The sequence below is a fragment of the Trachypithecus francoisi genome, unplaced genomic scaffold (genome assembly GCF_009764315.1).
Source record: "Trachypithecus francoisi isolate TF-2019V2 unplaced genomic scaffold, Tfra_2.0 Lachesis_group5, whole genome shotgun sequence".
Classification (NCBI taxonomy): Eukaryota; Metazoa; Chordata; class Mammalia; order Primates; family Cercopithecidae; genus Trachypithecus; species Trachypithecus francoisi.
The window spans coordinates 146,007,898-146,028,669 of NW_022681470.1; the positions used below are offsets into that span (position 1 = coordinate 146,007,898).

The 20,772-nt window shown below is 56.3% G+C and overlaps 1 protein-coding gene across 3 annotated transcripts; it reads left to right on the plus strand.

Moving 5' to 3' along the window:
• Positions 1-9,512: 9,512 nt before the first annotated feature.
• Positions 9,513-18,526, plus strand: MATK (megakaryocyte-associated tyrosine kinase). 3 transcript variants are annotated; one of them, XM_033200183.1, is made up of 15 exons: positions 9,513-9,776; positions 10,249-10,443; positions 10,655-10,877; positions 11,056-11,115; positions 11,494-11,607; positions 11,705-11,820; positions 11,910-12,129; positions 12,704-12,797; positions 14,259-14,324; positions 16,387-16,486; positions 16,565-16,649; positions 16,734-16,807; positions 16,997-17,192; positions 17,897-17,983; positions 18,070-18,525. In XM_033200183.1, the coding sequence occupies exons 2-15, from the start codon at positions 10,316-10,318 to the stop codon at positions 18,307-18,309; spliced, it is 1,803 nt and encodes a 600-aa protein (XP_033056074.1). In that variant the 5' UTR covers positions 9,513-9,776; positions 10,249-10,315; the 3' UTR covers positions 18,310-18,525. The 3 variants fall into 3 exon arrangements, with proteins under 3 accessions (XP_033056074.1, XP_033056075.1, XP_033056076.1); XM_033200184.1 differs by lacking the exon at positions 10,249-10,443 and having other exon boundaries at positions 18,070-18,526; XM_033200185.1 differs by lacking the exons at positions 10,249-10,443; positions 10,655-10,877 and having other exon boundaries at positions 9,519-9,776; positions 18,070-18,526.
• The last annotated feature ends 2,246 nt before the right edge of the window (positions 18,527-20,772 follow it).

Below are 20,772 nucleotides of genomic sequence, written 5' to 3' on the forward strand. Positions count from 1 at the left end.
GAGGATGAGGTCATGGGAGGATGAAGAGGGATCCTGGAGGAGAGATTTAGGAGCTGCTCTTGAGTAGACATGGCTTGTCTTCCAGAATAATGTGCATCTCCTGTTCTCCTTACTTGATCTTTTCTTTTCTTGAGACAGGGTCTTGCTCTGCTGCCCAGGCTGGAGTGCAATGGCATACTCATAGCTCACTGCAGCCTCGACCTCCCAGGCTCACGTGATCCTCCTGCCTCAGTTTCCCAAGTGGCTGGGACTACAGGCATGCACCACCACATCCAGTTAATTTATTTTATTTTTGGCAGAGACAGGGTCTCACTATATTGGCCAGGCTGGTCTCCAACTCTAGGGCTCAAATAATCCTCCCACCTCAGCCTCCCAAAGTGCTGGGATTGCAGGCGTGAGCCTTCATGCCAGGCCTCCTTCCTCAGACTTTACCCTCTCATCTACTTCTGTTTATTTGTTCTGTAAGGGTCTTTTATGTGCCAGGCTCCAGACCTAAATGGTTGCCGGGGCCAGGGCTGGTCGTTACCCTCACTAGGAACATACAGTCTGTCGTGGGAAGCAAGGACAGAGGGAGATTGACAATAAAGAGTGAGACAGGATAACAGGTGGGTATTCTGGCTTTGACAATAGAGAGTGACTAAGGGTGGCCACTATGGGGTGGCCAGGGAGGGTCACTCAGAGAAGCTGAAAGTGCAGAGAAGTAGTTGGACTTGAGAAGAGCTGGGGGAAGGACACAGTACTAGGAGATGGGAAGAGCATGTGCAAAGGTCCTGTGGCTGCCCTGTGCCTGAGCTTTTGGGAGACAAGGGAGAAGCTGGGAGCAGAGAGGTGACAGCCACTGGACTGCACAGGTGACGAAGTGCTGGGAGGCATGCTGAGTTTAGTGGGAGCCACAGGAAGCTTTTTTTTGAGAGTCTCACTCTATTGCCCACGCTGGAGTTCAGTGGCCTGATCTCAGCTCACTGCAACCTCCGCCTCCTGGGCTCAAGTGATTCTCCTGCCTCAGCCTCCTGAGTAGCTGGGATGACAGGCGTGTGCCACCACTCCCAGCTAATTTTTGTATTTGTTTGTATTTTGTTTTTGAGGTGGAGTCTTCACTCTGCCACCCAGGCTGGAGTGCAGTGGCGTGATCTCCACTCATTGCAAGCTCCGCCTCCCTTCACACCATTCTCCTGCCTCAGCCTCCCAAGTAGCTGGGACTACAGGCGCCCGCCACCACGCCTGGCTAATTTTTTTGTATTTTTAGTAGAGATGGGGTTTCACTGTGTTACCCAGATGGTCTCGATCTCCTGACCTCGTGATCTGCCCGCCTCGGCCTCCCAAAGTGTTGGGATTACAGGCGTGAGCCACTGCACCCAGCCAAGTTTTTATTTTATTTTTAAAATTTATTTATTTATTTATTTTATTTTTTATTTTTTGAGACAGAGTCTCGCTCTGTCACCCAGTCTGGAGTTCAGTGGCGTGATCTCAGCTCACTGTAAGCTCCGCCTCCTGGGTTCACGCCATTCTCCTGCCTTAGCCTCCTGAGTAGCTGGGACTACAGGCACCCACCATCACGCCCAGTTAATTTTTTGTATTTTTAGTAGAGATGGGGTTTCACCCCGTTAGCCAGGATGGTCTCGATCTCCTGACCCTGTGATCTGCCCGCCTCGGCCTCCCAAAGTGCTAGAATTACAGGCATGAGCCACCGCGCCCGGCCTAATTTTTGTGTTTTTTTAGGAGAGACGGGGTTTCACCATGTTGGTCAGACTGGTCTCAAACTCCTGACCTCAGATGATCCACCCACCTCGGCCTCCCAAAGTGCTGGGATTACTTACAGGCGTGAGCCACCGCGCCTGGTCGGGAAGCTTTTAAGGCCGGATGTGACGCAGACCCAGTTTCCACGGATGAAACCTGAAAGCATGGCTGGAAAACAACCTGCCCGGCTGCATCTTAAGGACGAGGAAGACGGGCAAGCGTTTTCCAGCAAAGGCATCCAAAGTAGCTCGCCCCAAGAGGCCCTTCGCTCAAGAAATCGAGAATTGCCCGGCAGACAGCGACTGTGGTTGCAGAATGAGTGATGCAGCGTTTTTCCTCGAAAGAGCCAGCGTTCCTCCCCTGAATCCCGGAGTCCCCTGGCTGGGGGGAGAAAGCTAAATTTAAAGGCATGCTAATTGGGGCAGTGTGATCTAACTGCAGACTCCAGTCAAGGACTGGCTAGGCAAGGGACGACTTCCATGGAGGCCACAGTGGCTCAGGTGTCCCCACGTCCAGCTGCAGTGGCCCCCCACCCGGCCTGTTCTCCAGGTTCAGAAAGCTCAGTTGTGAGGCTGCACACGGTGGCTCATGCCTGTAATCCCAGCAATTTGGGAGGCTGAGGCAGGTGGATCACTTGAGGTCAGCAGTTTGAGACCAGCCTGGCCAACATGGTGAAACCCCATCTCTACTAAAAATACAAAAATTAACCGGGTGTGGTGGCTGGCAGGTGCCTGTAATCCCACCTACTCGGGAGGCTGAGGTAGGAGGATTGCTTGAACCCAGGAGGTGGAGGTTGCAGTGAGCCAAGATCATGGCACTGCACTCCAGCCTGGGTGACAGAGCAAGATTCTATCTCGAAAAAAAAAAAAAGAGTTGGAAATTCATGTGCTGAAAAAGGCTGAACAAGACGCAGGAGCCTGGGTCCCTGACACTGTCCAGCATTGCCTGCCTCAGTCATGATGCATTTCTATCCATTTCAAGCCTCTAGCATTTGGAGTTCTCCATCCCAGGCAGCCAATCCCAGCCCTGATTGATAAATTATGTAAAGTGTCTGTCACGTGACTCATCATCTACTATGTTCATTGCCTACTACGATTTCCAACAGTATTTGTATTCGTGCCGTGCCTTAGAGAAGTTTGCAATCCAATCGGGTGAGTCTACAGGCCTGAGGTTTAGCCCCCCGCCAGCTGTGTGACTAAAGACAAGTAGTCTTGCCTCTCTGGGTCTCAGCTGTTCCACTTTCCACATTTTTTTTTTTTTTAAGATGGAGTCTCACTCTGTTGCCAGACTGGAGTGTAGTGGTACGATCTCAGATCACTGCAATCTCCACCTCCCGGATTCAAGCGATTCTCCTACTTCAGCCTCCCGAGTACTTGGGATTATAGGCACCTGTCACCACTCCCAGCTAATTTTTTTTATTTTTAGTAGAGACGGGGTTTTGCCACATTGGCCAGGCAGGTCTTGAACTCCTGACCTCAGGTGATCTGCCTGCCTTGGCCTCCCAAAGTGCTAGGATTACAGGTGTGAGCCACCATGGCTGGCCTCAGCTGTTCCACTTCTAAAATGAGAAGGCTGGTCCCAGTGATCTCTAGGAATTTGGAGAGTAGTGGGTTAGGCAGATGATGACACCCAGAGGGGGATCTCTGGGAGGAGAGTGGGATATGAAGAATAGTGAGATTTGGATAGGAAAGAAATAGAAAAGCAGTCAAGAACGGGAGGAGGTGGAGGCCAGGCATGGTGGTTCATGCCTGTAATCCCAGTACTTTGCGAGGCGGGCAGATCACCTGAGGTCAGGAGTTCGAGACCAGCCTGGCCAACATGGTAAAATCCCGTCTCTACTAAAAATACAAAAATTAGCCAGGCATGGTGTTGGGGACCTATAATCTCAGCTACTTGGGAGGCTGAAGCAGGAGAATCACTTGAACCCGGGAGGCAGAGGTTGCAGTGAGCCGAGATCGTGCCACTGGACTCCAGTCTGGGCAACAGAGCAAGACTCTGTTTCAAAAAAAAAGAAGAAGAGGCCGGGCGCGGTGGCTCAAGCCTGTAATCCCAGCACTTTGGGAGGCCGAGACGGGCGGATCACGAGGTCAGGAGATCGAGACCATCCTGGCTAACACAGTGAAACCCCATCTCTACTAAAAAATACAAAAAACTAGCTGGGCGAGGTGGCGGGCGCCTGTAGTCCCAGCTACTCGGGAGGCTGAGGCAGGAGAATGGCGTAAACCCGGGAAGCGGAGCTTGCAGTGAGCTGAGATCCAGCCACTGCACTCCAGCCTGGGCACAAGACTCCGTCTCAAAAAATTAAAAAATTAAAAAATTAAAAAAAGAAGAAGAAGGGGAGGAGGTGGAGAGATTACTGTGTCCACTGGGCTGTTCCACTGCGAAGGACAGAAGCCTACTGCCGCCTGACTGAGGGAATGGAAGATGGATTTACGGACTTATGGAAAGAGAAGCTCAAGACATCCCTCTTCCCAGCTGGGATCAGGGCAATCTAATTTGACTCAGCAATTCCACATTAGTCTGTTAATTTCAACTCCCCACTTCTGGTACTATTTTGAGTATTAAGAATCCCTTTGTTTGTAAGTGGCAGGAACCCCCTCGGGAAGAAATCAAAAAAGAAACACTGGCTGCTAAAACTAGGTGTCACGTGAATTCCAGGCATCGCTTGTTCTAAGGATATGGAACCAGTCCTTCCCTTGGGAGTCAGTGTCTCTCCCTGTTTCTTGGCTGTGTTTCCTCCAGTCTGGCCTCCTTCTCGGGCAGGCTAATGGGCTCAGTCACCAAGACCAAGGAGAGACGGCCGGGCTCACACACATCACACAGTGAGACAAGACCAAGGAGAGACGGCCGGGTTCACGCACATCACACAGTGAGACAAGACCAAGGAGCGACGGCCAGGCTCGCACCTATCACACAGTGAGACAACAGAGCTAGTGCCTCTGGCAAGGGGTCCTTTCAGGGGGACCTTGCTCTAGGAAGTGAGGGGATGTCCTCGAGGAAGGCTTTCCCCAAATGGTGCCATGTGAGTTGCACATGGGAGGGTGAGCTTGGAGAGGCCAGCTGGACACCGGGGGAAGGGTATTCCAGGGGAGACGCAACAGCCAGCACAAAGGCATGGAAACTCCTGCAGTTCGGACTCACTAGAATATTAGTTCCCTGGTGAGAGGAGAAGAAAATGGGACCTGGGAGATCAGCTGGAGGCCAAACATGAAGAGCCCTGGATGCCAGGCTGAGCATTTTAGGCTCTCGCCTGCAGGCAGTGGGGAGCCATGGAAGGATTTAGAGTGAGGGAGGGCCACCATCACGTTTCCATCCCTTAGCTATGCAGGGAAAGGTGAAAATCTGGAGGCAGCCAGGACACCAGAAAGGGGACTGCTCTGTCACCAGCCTGCACCAGGAGGGTGACCTGCAGATCAGAGAACTTCTGAAATCGAGTTGACAGGGGGTCACCAAGGATGAGAGGTGGAGGGTGGGGAGTTCAGGACTCGGGGACTCTGGGAGTCCAGTCTACCCACTCAGGCTGGCATAAGGGAGGGGTGAGTCCCCCAGCTCCTCAGCAGGAGGCATTAGAAACTGGTGCGGCCACCTCTGAGGCCTGAAAGAGTCCTAGAGTCTTTGTGATTCAAAGTGGCCAATTCTTTGCACCAGGCATAGTGGCTCACGCCTGTAATCCCAGCACTTTGGGAGACCAAGGCAGGTGGATCACCTGAGGTCAGGAGTTCCAGACCAGCCTGGCCAACATGGTGAAACCTCGACTCTACTAAAAATACAAAAATTAGCTGGGCGTGGTGGCGGGCACCTGTAATCCCAGCTACTTAGGAGGCTGAGGAAGGAGAATCACTCGAACCCGGGAGATGGAAGTTGCAGCGAGCTGAGATCGCGCCACTGCACTCCAGCCTGCATGACGGGAGTCAGACTCCATCTCAAAAAAAATAAAAATAAAAATACAAAAGTTAGCAGGGCATGGTGGTGCACACCTATAATCCCAGCTACTCAGGAGGTTGAGGAAGGAGAATCGCTTAAACCCGGGAGGTGAAGGTTGCAGTGAGCCGAGATCGCGCCACTGCACTCCAGCCCAGGTAACAGAGCAAGTCTCCATCTCAAAAAAAAAAAAAAAAAAAGCAAAGTGGCCAATTCTTGGATGCCTCCCAGGACAGGGAGCTCACCCCCTCCTGAAGTGACCCCTTCTGTGGCTCTGATTCAAATAAACCGCAGGCTCAAATTTATCCCCCGAGAGTCAGGCACAGCTCAGTGTCTATGTCTCCACCCAGTTTGGGGAGCTCCCTGCACCCCAGGCCAGCCCCTGACGATTTGGAAACCCAACACCAGCTCCTTAAGTCCGCCCTTCTCTGGGCTCAAGACCCTTTTGGTTCCTCTTATTATTTCTTCCGGGGTGAGGCCTCCTGCCAGGAGCCCTGGGGTTCCTTGGGAGGACTGACACTAAATATCATTGATATGCAGAGAGAGGAAGCGGAGAAAGTCTCCATGGGGTGCTAGAGCGTCTTAAATGTCCCTCTCATGCAGGACATTTCCCTCCTGAACGAAGAGAAGGCAGACCTCGGCGAAGGGCCTGTGGTCAGCAGCGGCTTCTGGTGAGGAGCACATAAGGCGGCTGGGTTTTCCGCTGCAGATATTTTGACACTTCTAGTTTAGGCAAGTGATGGTGGTTTGCCATATATGGTGGGCCCGCAGTGACCGTGACAGCAGGACAGCTGCAGCGTCCCCAGCCCTTTTGGGGAGCCACACCCTAGACTATCCCACAGCCAGATCCATGAAGCTGTGGGTGCTGCTAAAATCATAGACACAGGGGCATCCTCCCCAAAGATCTTTTTTTTTTTTTTTTGAGATGGAGTCTCACTCTGTCACTGGGGCTGGAGTGCAGTGGCCGGATCTCAGCTCACTGCAAGCTCCGCCTCCCGGGTTCACGCCATTCTCCTGCCTCAGCCTCCCGAGTAGCTGGGACTACAGGCGCCCGCCACCTCACCCGGCTAGTTTTTTGTATTTTTTAGTAGAGACGGGGTTTCACCGTGTTAGCCAGGATGGTCTCGATCTCCTGACCTCGTGATCCGCCCGTCTCGGCCTCCCAAAGTGCTGGGATTACAGGCTTGAGCCACCGCGCCCAGCCAAGATCTTCTAATAGTAAATTACAACCCCATGAAAGAAAGTTGAGGCCGGTAGGCCAGGCGCCATGGCTCCCAGCACTCTGGGAGGCTGAGGTGGGTGGATCACCTGAGGTCAGGAGTTTGAGACCAGCCTGACCAGGTGAAACCCCATTTCTACTAAAAGTACAAAAATTAGCTGCGTGTGGTGGCACGTGCCCGTAATCCCAGCTACTCAGGAGGCTGAGACAGGAGAATTGCTTGAACCCAGGAGGCAGAGGTTGCAGTGAGCTGAGGTTGCATGGTGGCTCACACCTGGAATCCCAGCACTTTGGGAGGCCCGGGTTGGAGGATCATTTGAGTGCAGGAGTTTGAGACCAGCCCGGGCAATATAGCCAGATCCCATCTCTATTTTTTTTTTTTTTTTTTGAGACAGAGTCTCACTCTTTTGCCCAGGCTGGAGTGCAGTGGTGCAATCTCGGCTCATGGCAACCTCCACCTCCCAGGTTCAAGCAATTCTCTGCCTCGGCCTCCTGAGTAGCTGGGATTACAGGCGCCCGCCACCACACCAGACTAATTTTTGCATTTTTAGTGGACAGGGTTTCACCGTCTTGGTCAGATCAGTCTTGAACTCTTGACCTTGTGATCCACCCACCTCAGCCTCCCAAAGTGCTGGGATTGCAGGTGTGTGCCACCATGCCCGGCTAATTTTTGTAGTTTTAGTAGAGATGGGGTTTCATCATGTGGGCCAGGCTGGTCTAGAACTCCTGACCTCAGGTGATCTGCCCACCTAGGCCTCCCAAAGTGCTGGGATTACAGGCGTGAGCCACTGGGCCCAGCCTGCAGATGGGATTAAATTGATGCTAGTGAGATGAGAGAGCATCCTGGATGGCCTGGGAATATAATATAATATAATATAATATAATATAATATAATATATAATATAATATAATATATATTAGTATGGTTTAGCCAGGCACCATGGTGTGCACCTGTAGTCCCAGCTACTCGGGAGGCTGAGGCACGAGGATCGCTTGAGCCCAGGCATTTGAGGCCAGCCTGGGCAACATAGAGAGACCCCATCTCTAATAATAATAATAATAATAAATAATAATAATAATATGGCTTCCTAATCTGCCGCATAATGTCCCTTCATGTAGCTGTTCTGTAATTCTCTTGTAATGGGCCTCTGCTCCCCCAAGAATCATGTGACGCCTCCAAGTACAGACACTTAGCCTTTTGGGGTAGCAGAAGATTAAATATGGGCGCAGGCCACCTGGGCATCTTGGTTCACTGCCCTCCTAAGACGAGCTTCACCTTTGTTTTAAAGGACTCGCCCCTTAGAAAGGATGATAAGGTACCGGGAGCGGTGGCTCACGCCTGTAATCCCAGCACTTTGGGAAGCGGAAGTGGGAGGATCGCTTGATCCCAGGAGTCCAAGACCAGCCTGGGTAACAAAGTGAGACTTCATTTCTATGAAAAGTTGGAAAAAAAAAAAAAAATACCCTGTGGTCTCAGCTACACAGGAGGCTGAGACAGGAGGCTAGCTTGAGCCCAGATGGTCAAGGCTGTAGTGAGCTATGATCACACCACTGCACTCCAGCCTGGGGGATAGAGTGAGACCCTGTCTCAAAAAAAGATAAAAATAAAAATAGGGACAGGCGCGGTGGCTCAAGCCTGTAATCCCAGCACTTTGGGAGGCCAAGATGGGCGGATCATGAGGTCAGGAGATCGAGACCATCCTGGCTAACACGGTGAAACCCCGTCTCTACTAAAAAAAAAAAATACAAAACACTAGCCGGGCATGGTGGCTGGCGCCTGTACTCCCAGCTACTCGGGAGGCTGAGGCAGGAGAATGGCGTAAACCCGGAAGGCGGAGCTTGCAGTGAGCTGAGATCCGGCCACTGCACTCCAGCCTGGGTGACAGAGCGAGACTCCGTCTCAAAAAAAAAAAAATAATAATAAATAAAAAATAAAAATAAAGGCCTGCATTGGGTGAAGCGGATTGGGCGGTTTGGTCACCCCAACCACAAAGCCATCGCTGGGGGCCAGGATCCTGTCCACCAAGACCAAGTGAGATCAAACTGTTCTGTGAGGTGAAAGTGGGTGAGGCCCCCACCCACCCTATGGGGGAGGAAATCCCTGCTGGAAAAGCGGTAGCGCCTACCTCTGGGCAGAGCCAGGTCTCCCCAACTCCCAGTCCCCCCTTTTACCCTCCGAGGAGGGCAGCTCTAAGAAATTTGCATCCGGATGATTACAGTTCCCGATGATTCTGTTACCCCAATTTTCCCTTAATGTTGATGATTATGAGAAAGATATTGATAGTGAGTGACATTTTTGAAGGCTCTTTTTTTTTGTCAACCACCAATAGCCCTCTGAGAGTGTGGGTGCTAAAATGGGCGGCAGTGAGGGAGTTGGAATTGCAGAGTACGAAGGATCCTCTGGGTGTCCGGGCTCGGCACCTTGCTTACCTCCCCGGACGGGCAGCTCACTCGCCCTCACCCCCAGCCCCCGCCACGAGCGCTGGCGGCGCCCGTTCCACGCTCCAAGAACCCCGCTTCCCAGGGTGTGTGGGGGGTGCACGCCCGACAGGGCCGGGTCAAGGCCAGGCGTGGAGCCCGCGCGCGCCCCGGGACCCCGCCCGGGGAGCGCGGGAGGCGCCGGGGGCCGCGGGGGCGGGGCGGGGAGGGGCCGGCGGCGGCGGCGGCGGCGCGCGGAGCAGACCGCAGTGCGGCCGGCGCTAGGACCCGCGGGGGCCTCCCAGGCCGCAGCGCCTCCCGCTTCCCCCCACTCCCCGACCCTCCTTCGCCCCCAAAATGAGGAAACGGAGCAACTCGCTCCAAGTTGTGCAGCCGGGACCGCCTCGGGGTGCGCAGCCGGCTCGCGGAGGCCCTCCTGGGGGCGGGCGCGGGGCGCGGCCCGGGGGCGCCCCCTAAGCAGGTGAGCACCTCGGTGGGGAGAGGTGGAGAGACCCCGAGGCCGGGGAGGGGGAAACCCCGAGGGCTCTGGGCGGGGGTGGGTCCGGGACGTGCGCAGGAAGGGCCGGTGTGCGCGCGAGTGTGCGCGACCCGGGCGCTCGGCGGTTGCGCGGCTGGGGCGGAGGGTGCTCAGAGACGATCGGACCCGGCGTGGTGGCGGCGGGGGTTTCCTGGGTGCGAGTGTGCGCGGCTACGAGCCCCGGGCGTGTGTACCGGCGCGTCCACGTGGAGGGCTGTGCGCGTGTGGCCGAGAAGCGTGTGCGCGGCCCTGCGTAGCGCCCTGCGTGCCCGAGTGGCCCGGTGCTGGCGCCCAGGTGTTCCAGTGTGGGGCTGCTGTGTGTGTGCCGGGGGCGGGGGACAGGTGCGCACGTTCCCAGGTGTGGAGCGCTTATGCGCGAGGACGCGCGGGGACGTGTGCGCACACCTGTTTCCAGGTGGACGTGGTCATTTGCTTGTCTGCGCGCACCTGTGTCCGAGCCCCGTGTGTTTCTGTGCGTGTACATGCATCCGTATGCGTGTGAGTACACGTGGGACTGGAGGATTTCAGGGGAGGCGCATATTGGAGGGGCGAGACTCACCCCCCAGCACCGCCCACTTCCCAGCCACCAGCGGTCCTGGAGATGGGGGAGGCAGGGAGGGTCCCCCACCCCTGCAGCAGTGAGCAAGTTTGTGTGTCTGTCCTGGGTTTGGGGGGATCAGAGAGGCTCAGTGGGTGGCCGGAGGAGCCCAGCAGGGCTACTGGACCCACCCCTGCCACCAGTTCCACCCCACGGTCAGAGAATCTTGGGAATGACCTTGACTCATCCCTATTTCCCCACCCTGCCCCTGCCTACTTACCAGAAAAGAGGAAGAACCAGGCTCGGTCCAGTGGCACCCAGCTCCCTACCTCCCGTGCCAGCCGCCCGGACTGTGGCAGGCCATTCCCAGCGTCCCCGACTGTGACCACTTGCTCAGTGCTCCTCTCCCCTGCCTCAGTTTCCCTCTGGGGGCGATGGCGGGGCGAGGCTCCCTGCTTTCCTGGCGGGCATTTCATGGCTGCGATTCTGCTAAAGAACTTCCCCGGGTAAAGATCACTTCCCCAAAGGGGTTTGGGGAGCCAGCTCTGGGTCCCACCCAGGATGCCTCTCGGGAGCTCTCTCTGACTGCCTGGCCATTGCCCCCACCTGGCCTGGGCTGGAAGTGGTGGGAACTGGACCCTGGGTCCCAGCCCAGCTCCCACCTGGACTCTGCCCCCTCCCCAGGTGAGCCCCCGCTTCCTCCGAGCCTGGCACCCCCCGCCTGTCTCAGCCAGGATGCCAACGGTAAGTGTGTCTAGACTGGTTCCTCTATCCCCCAGGTCCTTCTTCAACTCCAGCCACACCCTCAGCCCCCTTCCTGGAGGGCTGTACTCTCTGCCTTCTACCCGCTTCTGCTGGGCTCTGCATGGCCTTTCTCAGTCATCTTGGCTTCCTGACCTTCTGTCCCGGTCCTCTTCTCTTTGTGACTCTACGATTTCTCTCTTTGAGCACTGTTCACCCCGTTTCTCTCCTTCCCCAATGTCTGCATCTGTTTTCTCTGCCTCCCTGCTTTTTTCCAATCTCCATGCCTTTCTCCCTCCTGTCCTCTTTCCCCTCCCATGCCTCTGCTCCCCACATCTCCGTGATGTCCTCCCTTCGCCCCTCTCCTGGCCCCCTCTGCAGAGGCGCTGGGCCCCGGGTACCCAGTGCATCACCAAATGCGAGCACACCCGCCCCAAGCCAGGGGAGCTGGCCTTCCGCAAGGGCGACGTGGTCACCATCCTGGAGGCCTGCGAGGTGAGAGGCGGCCAGCGGGTGTGGGTGCTTGGGGCTGGGGGCTCCACCAAGACACCCCCAAACCCCCCACATCAACCCTGTGCTTCCTCCCTGGCAGAACAAGAGCTGGTACCGCGTCAAGCACCACACCAGCGGGCAGGAGGGGCTGCTGGCAGCTGGGGCGCTGCGGGAGCGGGAGGCTCTCTCCACAGACCCCAAGCTCAGCCTCATGCCGTGAGTGGGCGGGACAGGGGCCTGGAGTAGGGGCCAGTAGGTGACCGCTCCCCATAGCCTGGTCCAACCCACCCCTTTTGTGGCCCCAGGTGGTTCCACGGGAAGATCTCGGGCCAGGAGGCTGTCCAGCAGCTGCAGCCACCTGAGGACGGGCTGTTCCTGGTGCGGGAGTCCGCGCGCCATCCTGGCGACTACGTCCTGTGCGTGAGCTTTGGCCGCGACGTCATCCACTACCGCGTGCTGCACCGCGACGGCCACCTCACCATCGATGAGGCCGTGTTCTTCTGCAACCTCATGGACATGGTGGAGGTGCTGCCATCCAGAGGCCCCACCCCATCCCTGCAGCCCCAGAGACTCCCCTATGTAGAGATGGAGGGGCCGGTCACCTGACTTCCATCCCTTCCCCAGCAGCTGGGCAGACACCATCCCTACCTCTGTGCTGATCACCCGGGACCTCCCTGAGCTCTGTGCTTCCCCAATGTGAAGATGAAGGGGGTAGTCCCTGGGGCCCCCCAGACCCCCATCCCATCTCAGATAGGCAGACAGGAGGACTCCCACGGTAGGATTCTCCTTAATGCAGAAATGGGCAGGGGGCTGATCCGTATGGACCACCCATCCTACAGGTGGCCTGAGTTAGTCTGGTTCTACCTCCAGGGACTAGGGTGACTCCTCTGGGGACCCCCAGAACCCCCCCCGCAAGTTGATACCAATCCAGAGGACTCCCCCTCCTTTTGACTTGCCTCCTTTCCCGTTCCTATGGAAACCAGCCTCTCTCCTCCTCCCCAGTCCCACCCACCCTCCCCAGAGGCCACCCAGGAAGGGGATAGGATGCTGGGGTTCCCCGCCCTGGGGCTGGGCTCATGGCTGTCCCCACATTCTGCAGCATTACAGCAAGGACAAGGGCGCTATCTGCACCAAGCTGGTGAGACCAAAGCGGAAACACGGGACCAAGTCTGCCGAGGAGGAGCTGGCCAGGGGTAGGGGACGCCCAGGAGGGCAGACCCCCTTCCCTGACCATGTTAGCCCAGCCCGGGAGGAAGGGCCCTGGGGCCCCCACGCCTCTGAGGCCAGATCACCCAAGCCTGTCTCCATGCCAACTATTGGACAGAAGACGTGGGCTGCCTCGGGGATACCCACAGACACAGATCAGTCCTTTTTTTGATAGGTCCCCAGCTTCGCCGCTCATCTCTGTCACCATCATCCACCATCTGAGCCAGAAACCTGGCCCTGAACCTCCACCCACCCCACCCTCCAGCAGTCCCTCCTTGGCCAGGTTACCAACACCTGGTGAATCTGCTCCCCTCCCCTCCCCACAGTCCAGCCTCAGGCCCTCCCATCAGATTGCCTCCTTCCCAGAGGGCGAGTCCCCCTTCCAGCCCAGGCCTTGAGTGTGGCCTCAAGGTTATCTTTCTGTAATGAAATCATGCCTCCAGGGAGAGAGGCCCGGCAGCTCCACTACCTTCCAGAACCTGCCCGCATGGCCTGAGCCACCTTTCCAGCCTCATCTGCAAAGCCCTTCCTCCACGCATCCACCCCCTCCCAGGTCAACTGTGATCATCATTGTTTCCTTCATGCCTCTGAGCCATTGTGTATTCTGTTCCCTTCACCTGAAATGCTTTTCTAGCCCCTGATTAGTGAAATCCTCAGTGTTTAAGGTCTAAAGCAAATGCCTCTTCCCACCCCATGTCTGTCTCCTTGAAAGTACGTCTCTCCTAGGGAAATCTGTACCCATCAGGGATGGCACCCAGGTGGAGACTAGCATCACCCTGACCAATGATCCCTTAAGACCATGGCATTCAGAGGGGGCACTTTCTGGAGGGAGAAGAGAACGCCTGCAGAACCAACCAGAGGACAGTGGAGGGGACAACACAGGAGTGCTTGGGAGAAGGGTCAGGGAGGCCAGAGCTCTGGAATATTCTGGAACCTTTATGGGTCTCCATGTTGTGGTGTTTTTTTTTTGCTCTGTGCGTGTTTCTGAGTGGTCAGAGGTAAAGAACTGTGTAGGGAAGGGCCCAGCGGGTATTTGGAGGGACAAGAGAGCCAAAGAGAAAAGGGCAGCTCTTATCTCTGAGACCTGAGACCTGAAGTGTTTCCTGGCACTGCCCCCTGAACCTGACAGGGAGTTCCTGGATGGCAAATGTGGAATCTGAGGGTCTCAGCCAGGCAGGCCCCCAGCTTTGACCATTCACACCACTATCCCTCCTGTAAGCCTCTTTTTGCTCAGGTCAACCTGAGAGAGTTCTGTTGCTTGCAACAACAATAATTGGTACCAGGAGTGGGGTGTCTCTGATACATCCTCGGGGCATTGCCAGGTCCAGCAGCCATTCAAATGTGTATCCACAGCTGCAGCACTGTCACCTAGTCTCTCACCAAGTAGAACCCCCAATGGGAGGGTTTGGGGGGCCCATTACCCCTCTGACTGGGTCTTCACTCCACAGCGGGCTGGTTACTGAACCTGCAGCATTTGACATTGGGAGCGCAGATCGGAGAGGGAGAGTTTGGAGGTGAGTGGCGAACCGGATTGGGGGTGCTGAAGGAAGGAGGGAGGTGCACATTGAGGTTTTGCAGTTACAGAGCTGAATTCAAACCCATACTTAACGACCTACTAGTTGTGCAACTGAAGACACGCAAATCCTCTGAGCCTCAGTTTCCCCCTCTGGAACAGGGGGTAATGGCAGCTGTCATGAGGAGTCAATGAACTCAAGCAGTCAATGTTAGTGACGTCACACTACCAGGATCTTGTATGGTCAGTCCCTCTGTTTGGAATGTTTGGAACACCATTCCCTGAAATTATTATTCTGGAAGGCTCTGGGGTTTAGATCAGGGGTCAGCAGACTCTCTGTAAAAGGCCAGATTGTAAATATTTTCTGCTTCGTGTGTCAGGGAGCTGCTGTCACAGCTGCTGAATCCTGCCCTTGTGGAGTGAAAGCAACCACAGACAATATGTAAACATATGGGTGTGGCCATGAAAACTGTGGCCCAGAAATTTGAATTTTGTATCATGCTCACATGTCCTGAAACAGTACTCATCTTTTGATTTGTTTTTACAACCATTTAAAAATGCAAAAACCAGACGGGCACCGTGGCTCACACCTGTAATCCCAGCACTTTGGGAGGCCGAGACAGGTGGATCACAAGGTCAGGAAATCAAGACCATCCTGGCTAACACGGTGAAACCCCGTCTCTACTAAAAAAAAAAAAACAAAAAAATTAGCAGGGCGTAGTGGCGGGCGCCTGTAGTCCCAGCTACTCAGGAGGCTGAGGCAGGAGAATGGCGTGAACCCGGGAGGCGGAGCTTGCCGTGAGCCGAGATAGCGCCACTGCACTCCAAGCGAGACTCCATCTCAAAAAAAAAAAAAAAAAAAAAGCAAAAACCAGCCAGGCGCAGTGACTCATGCCTGAAATCCCAGCACTTTGGGAGGTCGGGGCAGGAGGATCCCTTGAACTCAGGAGTTCAGGTCTAGCCTGGGCAACATAGCAAGACCTCCATCTGTACAAAAAAAAAAAAAAAAGCCAGACTACAGTGGAGCATGCCTGTAGTCCCAGCTATTCAGGAGGCTGGAATGGGAGGATCCCTTGAGCCCACGAGTTTGAAACTACACTGAGCTGTGATCACGCCACTGCACTCCACCTGGGTGAGAGAGTGAGACCCTATATCAATATTTTAAAAATAAAAATGCAAAAAACATTTTGAGCTCAAGGGTCTTGCAAAAAGAATTGACAGGGGAGATTTGGCCCCCAGGGGTGGAGGTTAACAGACCCCTGGCTTAGATGGTTCTCTCTTTGTTTTGGTTTTTTTTTTTTGTTTTTTTGTGGTTTTTCTTGAGATGGAATTTCGCTCTGTTGCCCGGGCTGTAGTGCAATGGTGCGATCTTGGCTCACTGCAACCTCCGCCTCCAGGATTCAAGCGGTTCTCCTGCCTCAGCCTCCCAAGTAGCTGGGACTACAGGCATGTGCCACCACGTCCGGCTAGTTTTGTATTTTTTTTTTTTTTTGAGACGGAGTCTCGCTCTGTCGCCCAGGCTGGAGTGCAGTGGCCGGATCTCAGCTCACTGCAAGCTCCGCCTCCCAGGTTTACGCCATTCTCCTGCCTCAGCCTCCCGAGTAGCTGGGATTACAGGCGCCCGCCACCTCGCCCAGCTAGTTTTTTGTATTTTTTAGTAGAGACGGGGTTTCACCGTGTTAGCTAGGATGGTCTCGATCTCCTGACCTAGTGATCCGCCCGTCTAGTTTTGTATTTTTAGTAGAGACGGGGTTTCTCCGTGTTAAGTCAGCCTGGTCTTGAACTCCTGACCTCAGGTGATCTGCCTGCCTCGGCCTCCCAGAGTGCTGGGATTACAGGCGTGAGCCACCGCGCCGGGGCCAGACGGTTCTCTTTGATCTTGGGTCTGGAGTTTGTGAGGGCGGGGGGGATGAGGAGCGTGGGGGCTGCGTTTCAAGGTCTGGGGACCCGCAGCTGTGTGAGTGTTACATGGGCACCGGTGTGAGCAGGCCTGTCCGTTTGTCTCTCTGTCCCTGTTTGTTGGGGGTCCCGATCTCACCCCATTCCCCGCCCCCACCCCCAAGCCGTCCTGCAGGGTGAGTACCTGGGGCAAAAGGTGGCCGTGAAGAATATCAAGTGCGATGTGACAGCCCAGGCCTTCCTGGATGAGACGGCCGTCATGACGTGAGTCCCGGGGTGGGGGCTGGGGACCCTGGGATGGGGGGCCCCAGCCCGCCCTCACGCCCACCCCACCGCCCCCAGGAAGATGCAACACAAGAACCTGGTGCGTCTCTTGGGCGTGATCCTGCACCAGGGGCTGTACATTGTCATGGAGCACGTGAGCAAGGTAGGGCGGGGCCCAGGCGGGGAGGGGGTCCCACGCGGCAGAGCAGCCCTAACATCCCCCACGGCCGTCTCCCACCCCCAACAGGGCAACCTGGTGAACTTTCTGCGGACCCGGGGCCGAGCCCTCGTGAACACCGCTCAGCTCCTGCAGTTTGCTCTGTAAGTGGGGCTCTCAGGGTGCCGGGGCGCAGGGGTCATCAGGGGGCAGATTCCAAGATCTATCAAGGGGAAACTGAGGCATGGGGCAGGGAGGCTTTCTGAGCTTGTGGGCCAGGCACCCAGAGCTTTCTGAGCCCTGAATGCAGGCGTCCTGGCACCTGAGCCCCTCCTGCCCCCTGCTCCCCCCAGGCACGTGGCCGAGGGGATGGAGTACCTGGAGAGCAAGAAGCTGGTGCACCGCGACCTGGCCGCCCGCAACATCCTGGTCTCCGAGGACCTGGTGGCCAAGGTCAGCGACTTTGGCCTGGCCAAAGCAGAGCGGAAGGGGCTGGACTCGAGCCGGCTGCCCGTCAAGTGGACAGCGCCCGAGGCTCTCAAACACGGGGTGAGCCCTCCTTCCCACACCCCTGGGGCTTTGGGGTCCCCCCAGCTCTGCTCTATGACCCTGGCTATGTCACTTGGCCTCTCGGAAACTCCAAGGACAATGACTCTGCCTCCCCAGGAAGCTCTTGGCCCATAATTGTTCCTTGTAGCCTCCCTCTGGGCCTCAGTTTCTCCAGCTCTGAAAAAGGCACGGGCTTGGGCCGGGTGCGGTGGCTCAAGCCTGTAATCCCAGCACTTTGGGAGGCCGAGACGGGTGGATCACGAAGTCAGGAGATTGAGACCATCCTGGCTAACACGGTGAAACCCCGTCTCTACTAAAAAATACAAAAAACTAGTCGGGCGAGGTGGCGGCACCTGTAGTCCCAGCTACTCGGGAGGCTGAGGCAGGAGAATGGCGTGAACCCGGGAGGCGGAGCTTGCAGTGAGCTGAGATGCGGCCACAGCACTCCAGCCTGGGTGACAAAGCAAGACTCCGTCTCAAAAAAAAAAAAGGCATGGGCTCAGGACTGAGGTGAAGAATAACCAGGCTTCCTTCATGCACTAAGGCTGAGCTAGATAGACTCGATTGTGGGCGGCATTGGGGGAGAAATCAATTAGGAGGAGACCAGAGAGTGAGGGTCAACCCAGGACGGCCTCCTGGAGGAAGCAGAGGCTGGAGCAGAAACCCTGAGGGGTCCCTCCTCACCCCTGTCTCGGGCCCCACAGAAGTTCACCAGCAAGTCGGATGTCTGGAGTTTTGGGGTGCTGCTCTGGGAGGTCTTCTCATATGGACGGGCTCCGTACCCTAAAATGGTGAGCGGGGGCCCCAGGGAGGCACTGGGTTCCGGGCAGGTCCAGAGACTGTGGCCCTGACCCCTGCCCACGCCTGCTGTCCGCAGTCACTGAAGGAGGTGTCAGAAGCCGTGGAGAAGGGGTATCGCATGGAGCCCCCCGAGGGCTGTCCAGGCCCCGTGCACGTCCTCATGAGCAGCTGCTGGGAGGCAGAGCCCGCCCGCCGGCCACCCTTCCGCAAGCTGGCTGAGAAGCTGGCCCGGGAGCTGCGCAGCGCAGGAGCCCCGGCCTCCGTATCAGGGCAGGATACCGACGGCTCCACCTCGCCCCGAAGCCAGGAGCCCTGACCCCACCCGGTGGGGCCCTTGGCCCCAGAGGACCAAGAGAGTGGGGAGTGTGGCGTGGGGACACCGGCCAGGCCCAAGGAGGGTCCAGGTCGGCAAGGCATCCTCCTGGTGCCCACGGCAGGGGCTGGCCCGCGTAAGGGGCTCTGGGCGGCCCGTGAACACCCCAGACCTGCGAAGGCGAAGGATGATCGCCCCGATAAAGATGGATTCCAAGGACTGTAGGCACCTGTGTCTCTCTGTGTCCCCATGCCCTCTTCCCCGGAGGCCACTTTTGGCGGTCTGCTCTTGGACACCCCCAGGCGCCAGGCATCCTGGGTCCTCCCGTAGAGGTCCACCCCCCCGGATGCCCTGTGTGCCCCGGCCCCAGCGGTCACCTCCCTACTCTGTGGAACCCACTGCAGCCCACATGATGAGATCAATTAACTGGGACCCCACTGATCCTTGGCCTTGTCTTGGGCACCCACCGGCCCCAAGCCCCTGCCTCCTACAGCCATGTGCCTGCACACGGGGCCTCCGCATCTTTGCCCGTGGAGGATCCACCCAGCTGGAACCTGCCCACTGGCCACTGTGGGGACATCGTTCCCCGGGGAATTCTGGGCAGGAGACCCACTTGCCATTAACCGTGGGTTCGCCACTGCAGTCCCCCAGGGGATGCTGTATTCAGTGGTGGGGACCCCGTCCCAACCCACGGGATCTCGGGAGGCTGCCAACAGCCCTCAAGGTCCAAGTCTCCCGTCCCACCACATCCCTTTCTCAGGCCCCAGCCCTCTACATCCCTATGGGAGCCCCCATGATAGCAGCCCCAGGAAGGTCTGTGTGTGTGGCAGCAGCCCCGTTTAGAGATGGCCTGGGGAGGCCACCCTCTTCCTCCTGCCTCCCCCATTCATGGGCAGCCACCATGTTGAGCACTTTCAGGTCAAATCCCCAAAATGCCACTGGAGGTGAGTGTCAAGATTACACCCATTTCACAGACGCGGACACTGAAGCCCAGAGGAGCCCAGAGAGGGCAGGTCGCTCACGCTGGGTTGCCACAAGAAGATATGGCAGAGCCTGGATTTGAATCTGGGCCTGTCTGGGTCCAGAGCCCAGGTTTCGTTCCCTTCTCTTCCCGCTCCAGCCTCTCCCACTTCTGCATGTCCCTCATTTCTACTTCTTTCATCATGGTCTGAACCAATCATGAAAATCTCACCCATCACCCACCCATCTACCCACCATCTGCTCATCCATCCATCCACTCAATCACCATCCACTCATCCATCCACCCACCCACCCACCTACCATCCATTCATCCATCCATCCACCCACCCACCATCCACTCATCCATCCATCCATCCACCCATCCACCATCCATTCATCCATCCACCCACCCACCCACCTACCATCCATTCATCCATCCATCCATCCACCCACCCACCATCCACTCATCCATCTATCCATCCACCCACCCACCATCCACTCATCCACCCACCCACCATCACTCATCCATCCATCCACCATCCATCCATCCACCATCATCCATCCACCCACCCACCCACCATCCACTCATCCATCCATCCACCCACCCACGCATCCACCCACTCATCCATCCACCCACCCATCTAGCCAAGCATACACCCATCCATCCATCCACCCACACATCTACCCATCCACTCATCTATTCACCCATCCATCCATCCACCCACCAATCATCCATCCACCCACATACCTATCATCCATCCATGACTCCATCCACCCACCATCCACTCATCCATCCACCTATCCACTTGTCCGTCCACCCATCCATACACCCACCCATCCACCCATGCGTGCACCTATTCATCCATCCACCCAAGTGTCCACCTATCCACCTACCCATCCACCCACGAATCATACATCCACCATCCACCCATCCACGCATCCATCCATCTATCCACCCACCATCCACTCATCCATCCACCCAATCACCATCCACCCACCTATTCATCCATCCACCCATGTGTCCATCCACCCACACATCTACCTGTCCACTCACCCGTCCACCCATCCATCTACCTACTATCCACTCATCCATCCACCCATCCATCCATCCACTCACCATCTACTCATCCACCAATCATCCATCCACCCACACATCCACCATCCACCCACCTATTCATCCACCCACCCGTGTCCATCCACCCACACATCTACCTGTCTACTCACCCATCCATCCATCCATCCATCCACCTACTATCCACTCATCCATCCACCCATGCATCATCCACTCACCATCTACTCATCCACCAATCATCCACCCACCCACCCATGCATCCATCCACCTGCCATCCACTCACACATCTGTCCACCCACTTATCTACCCATCATCCATCCATACACCCGTCCATCCTTCCATCCACCCACCCATCCATCCTTCCATCCATCCATCCACCTACCCATCATCTTGTTCCCACCCATCAACACATCCATGCATGCATCCATCCACTT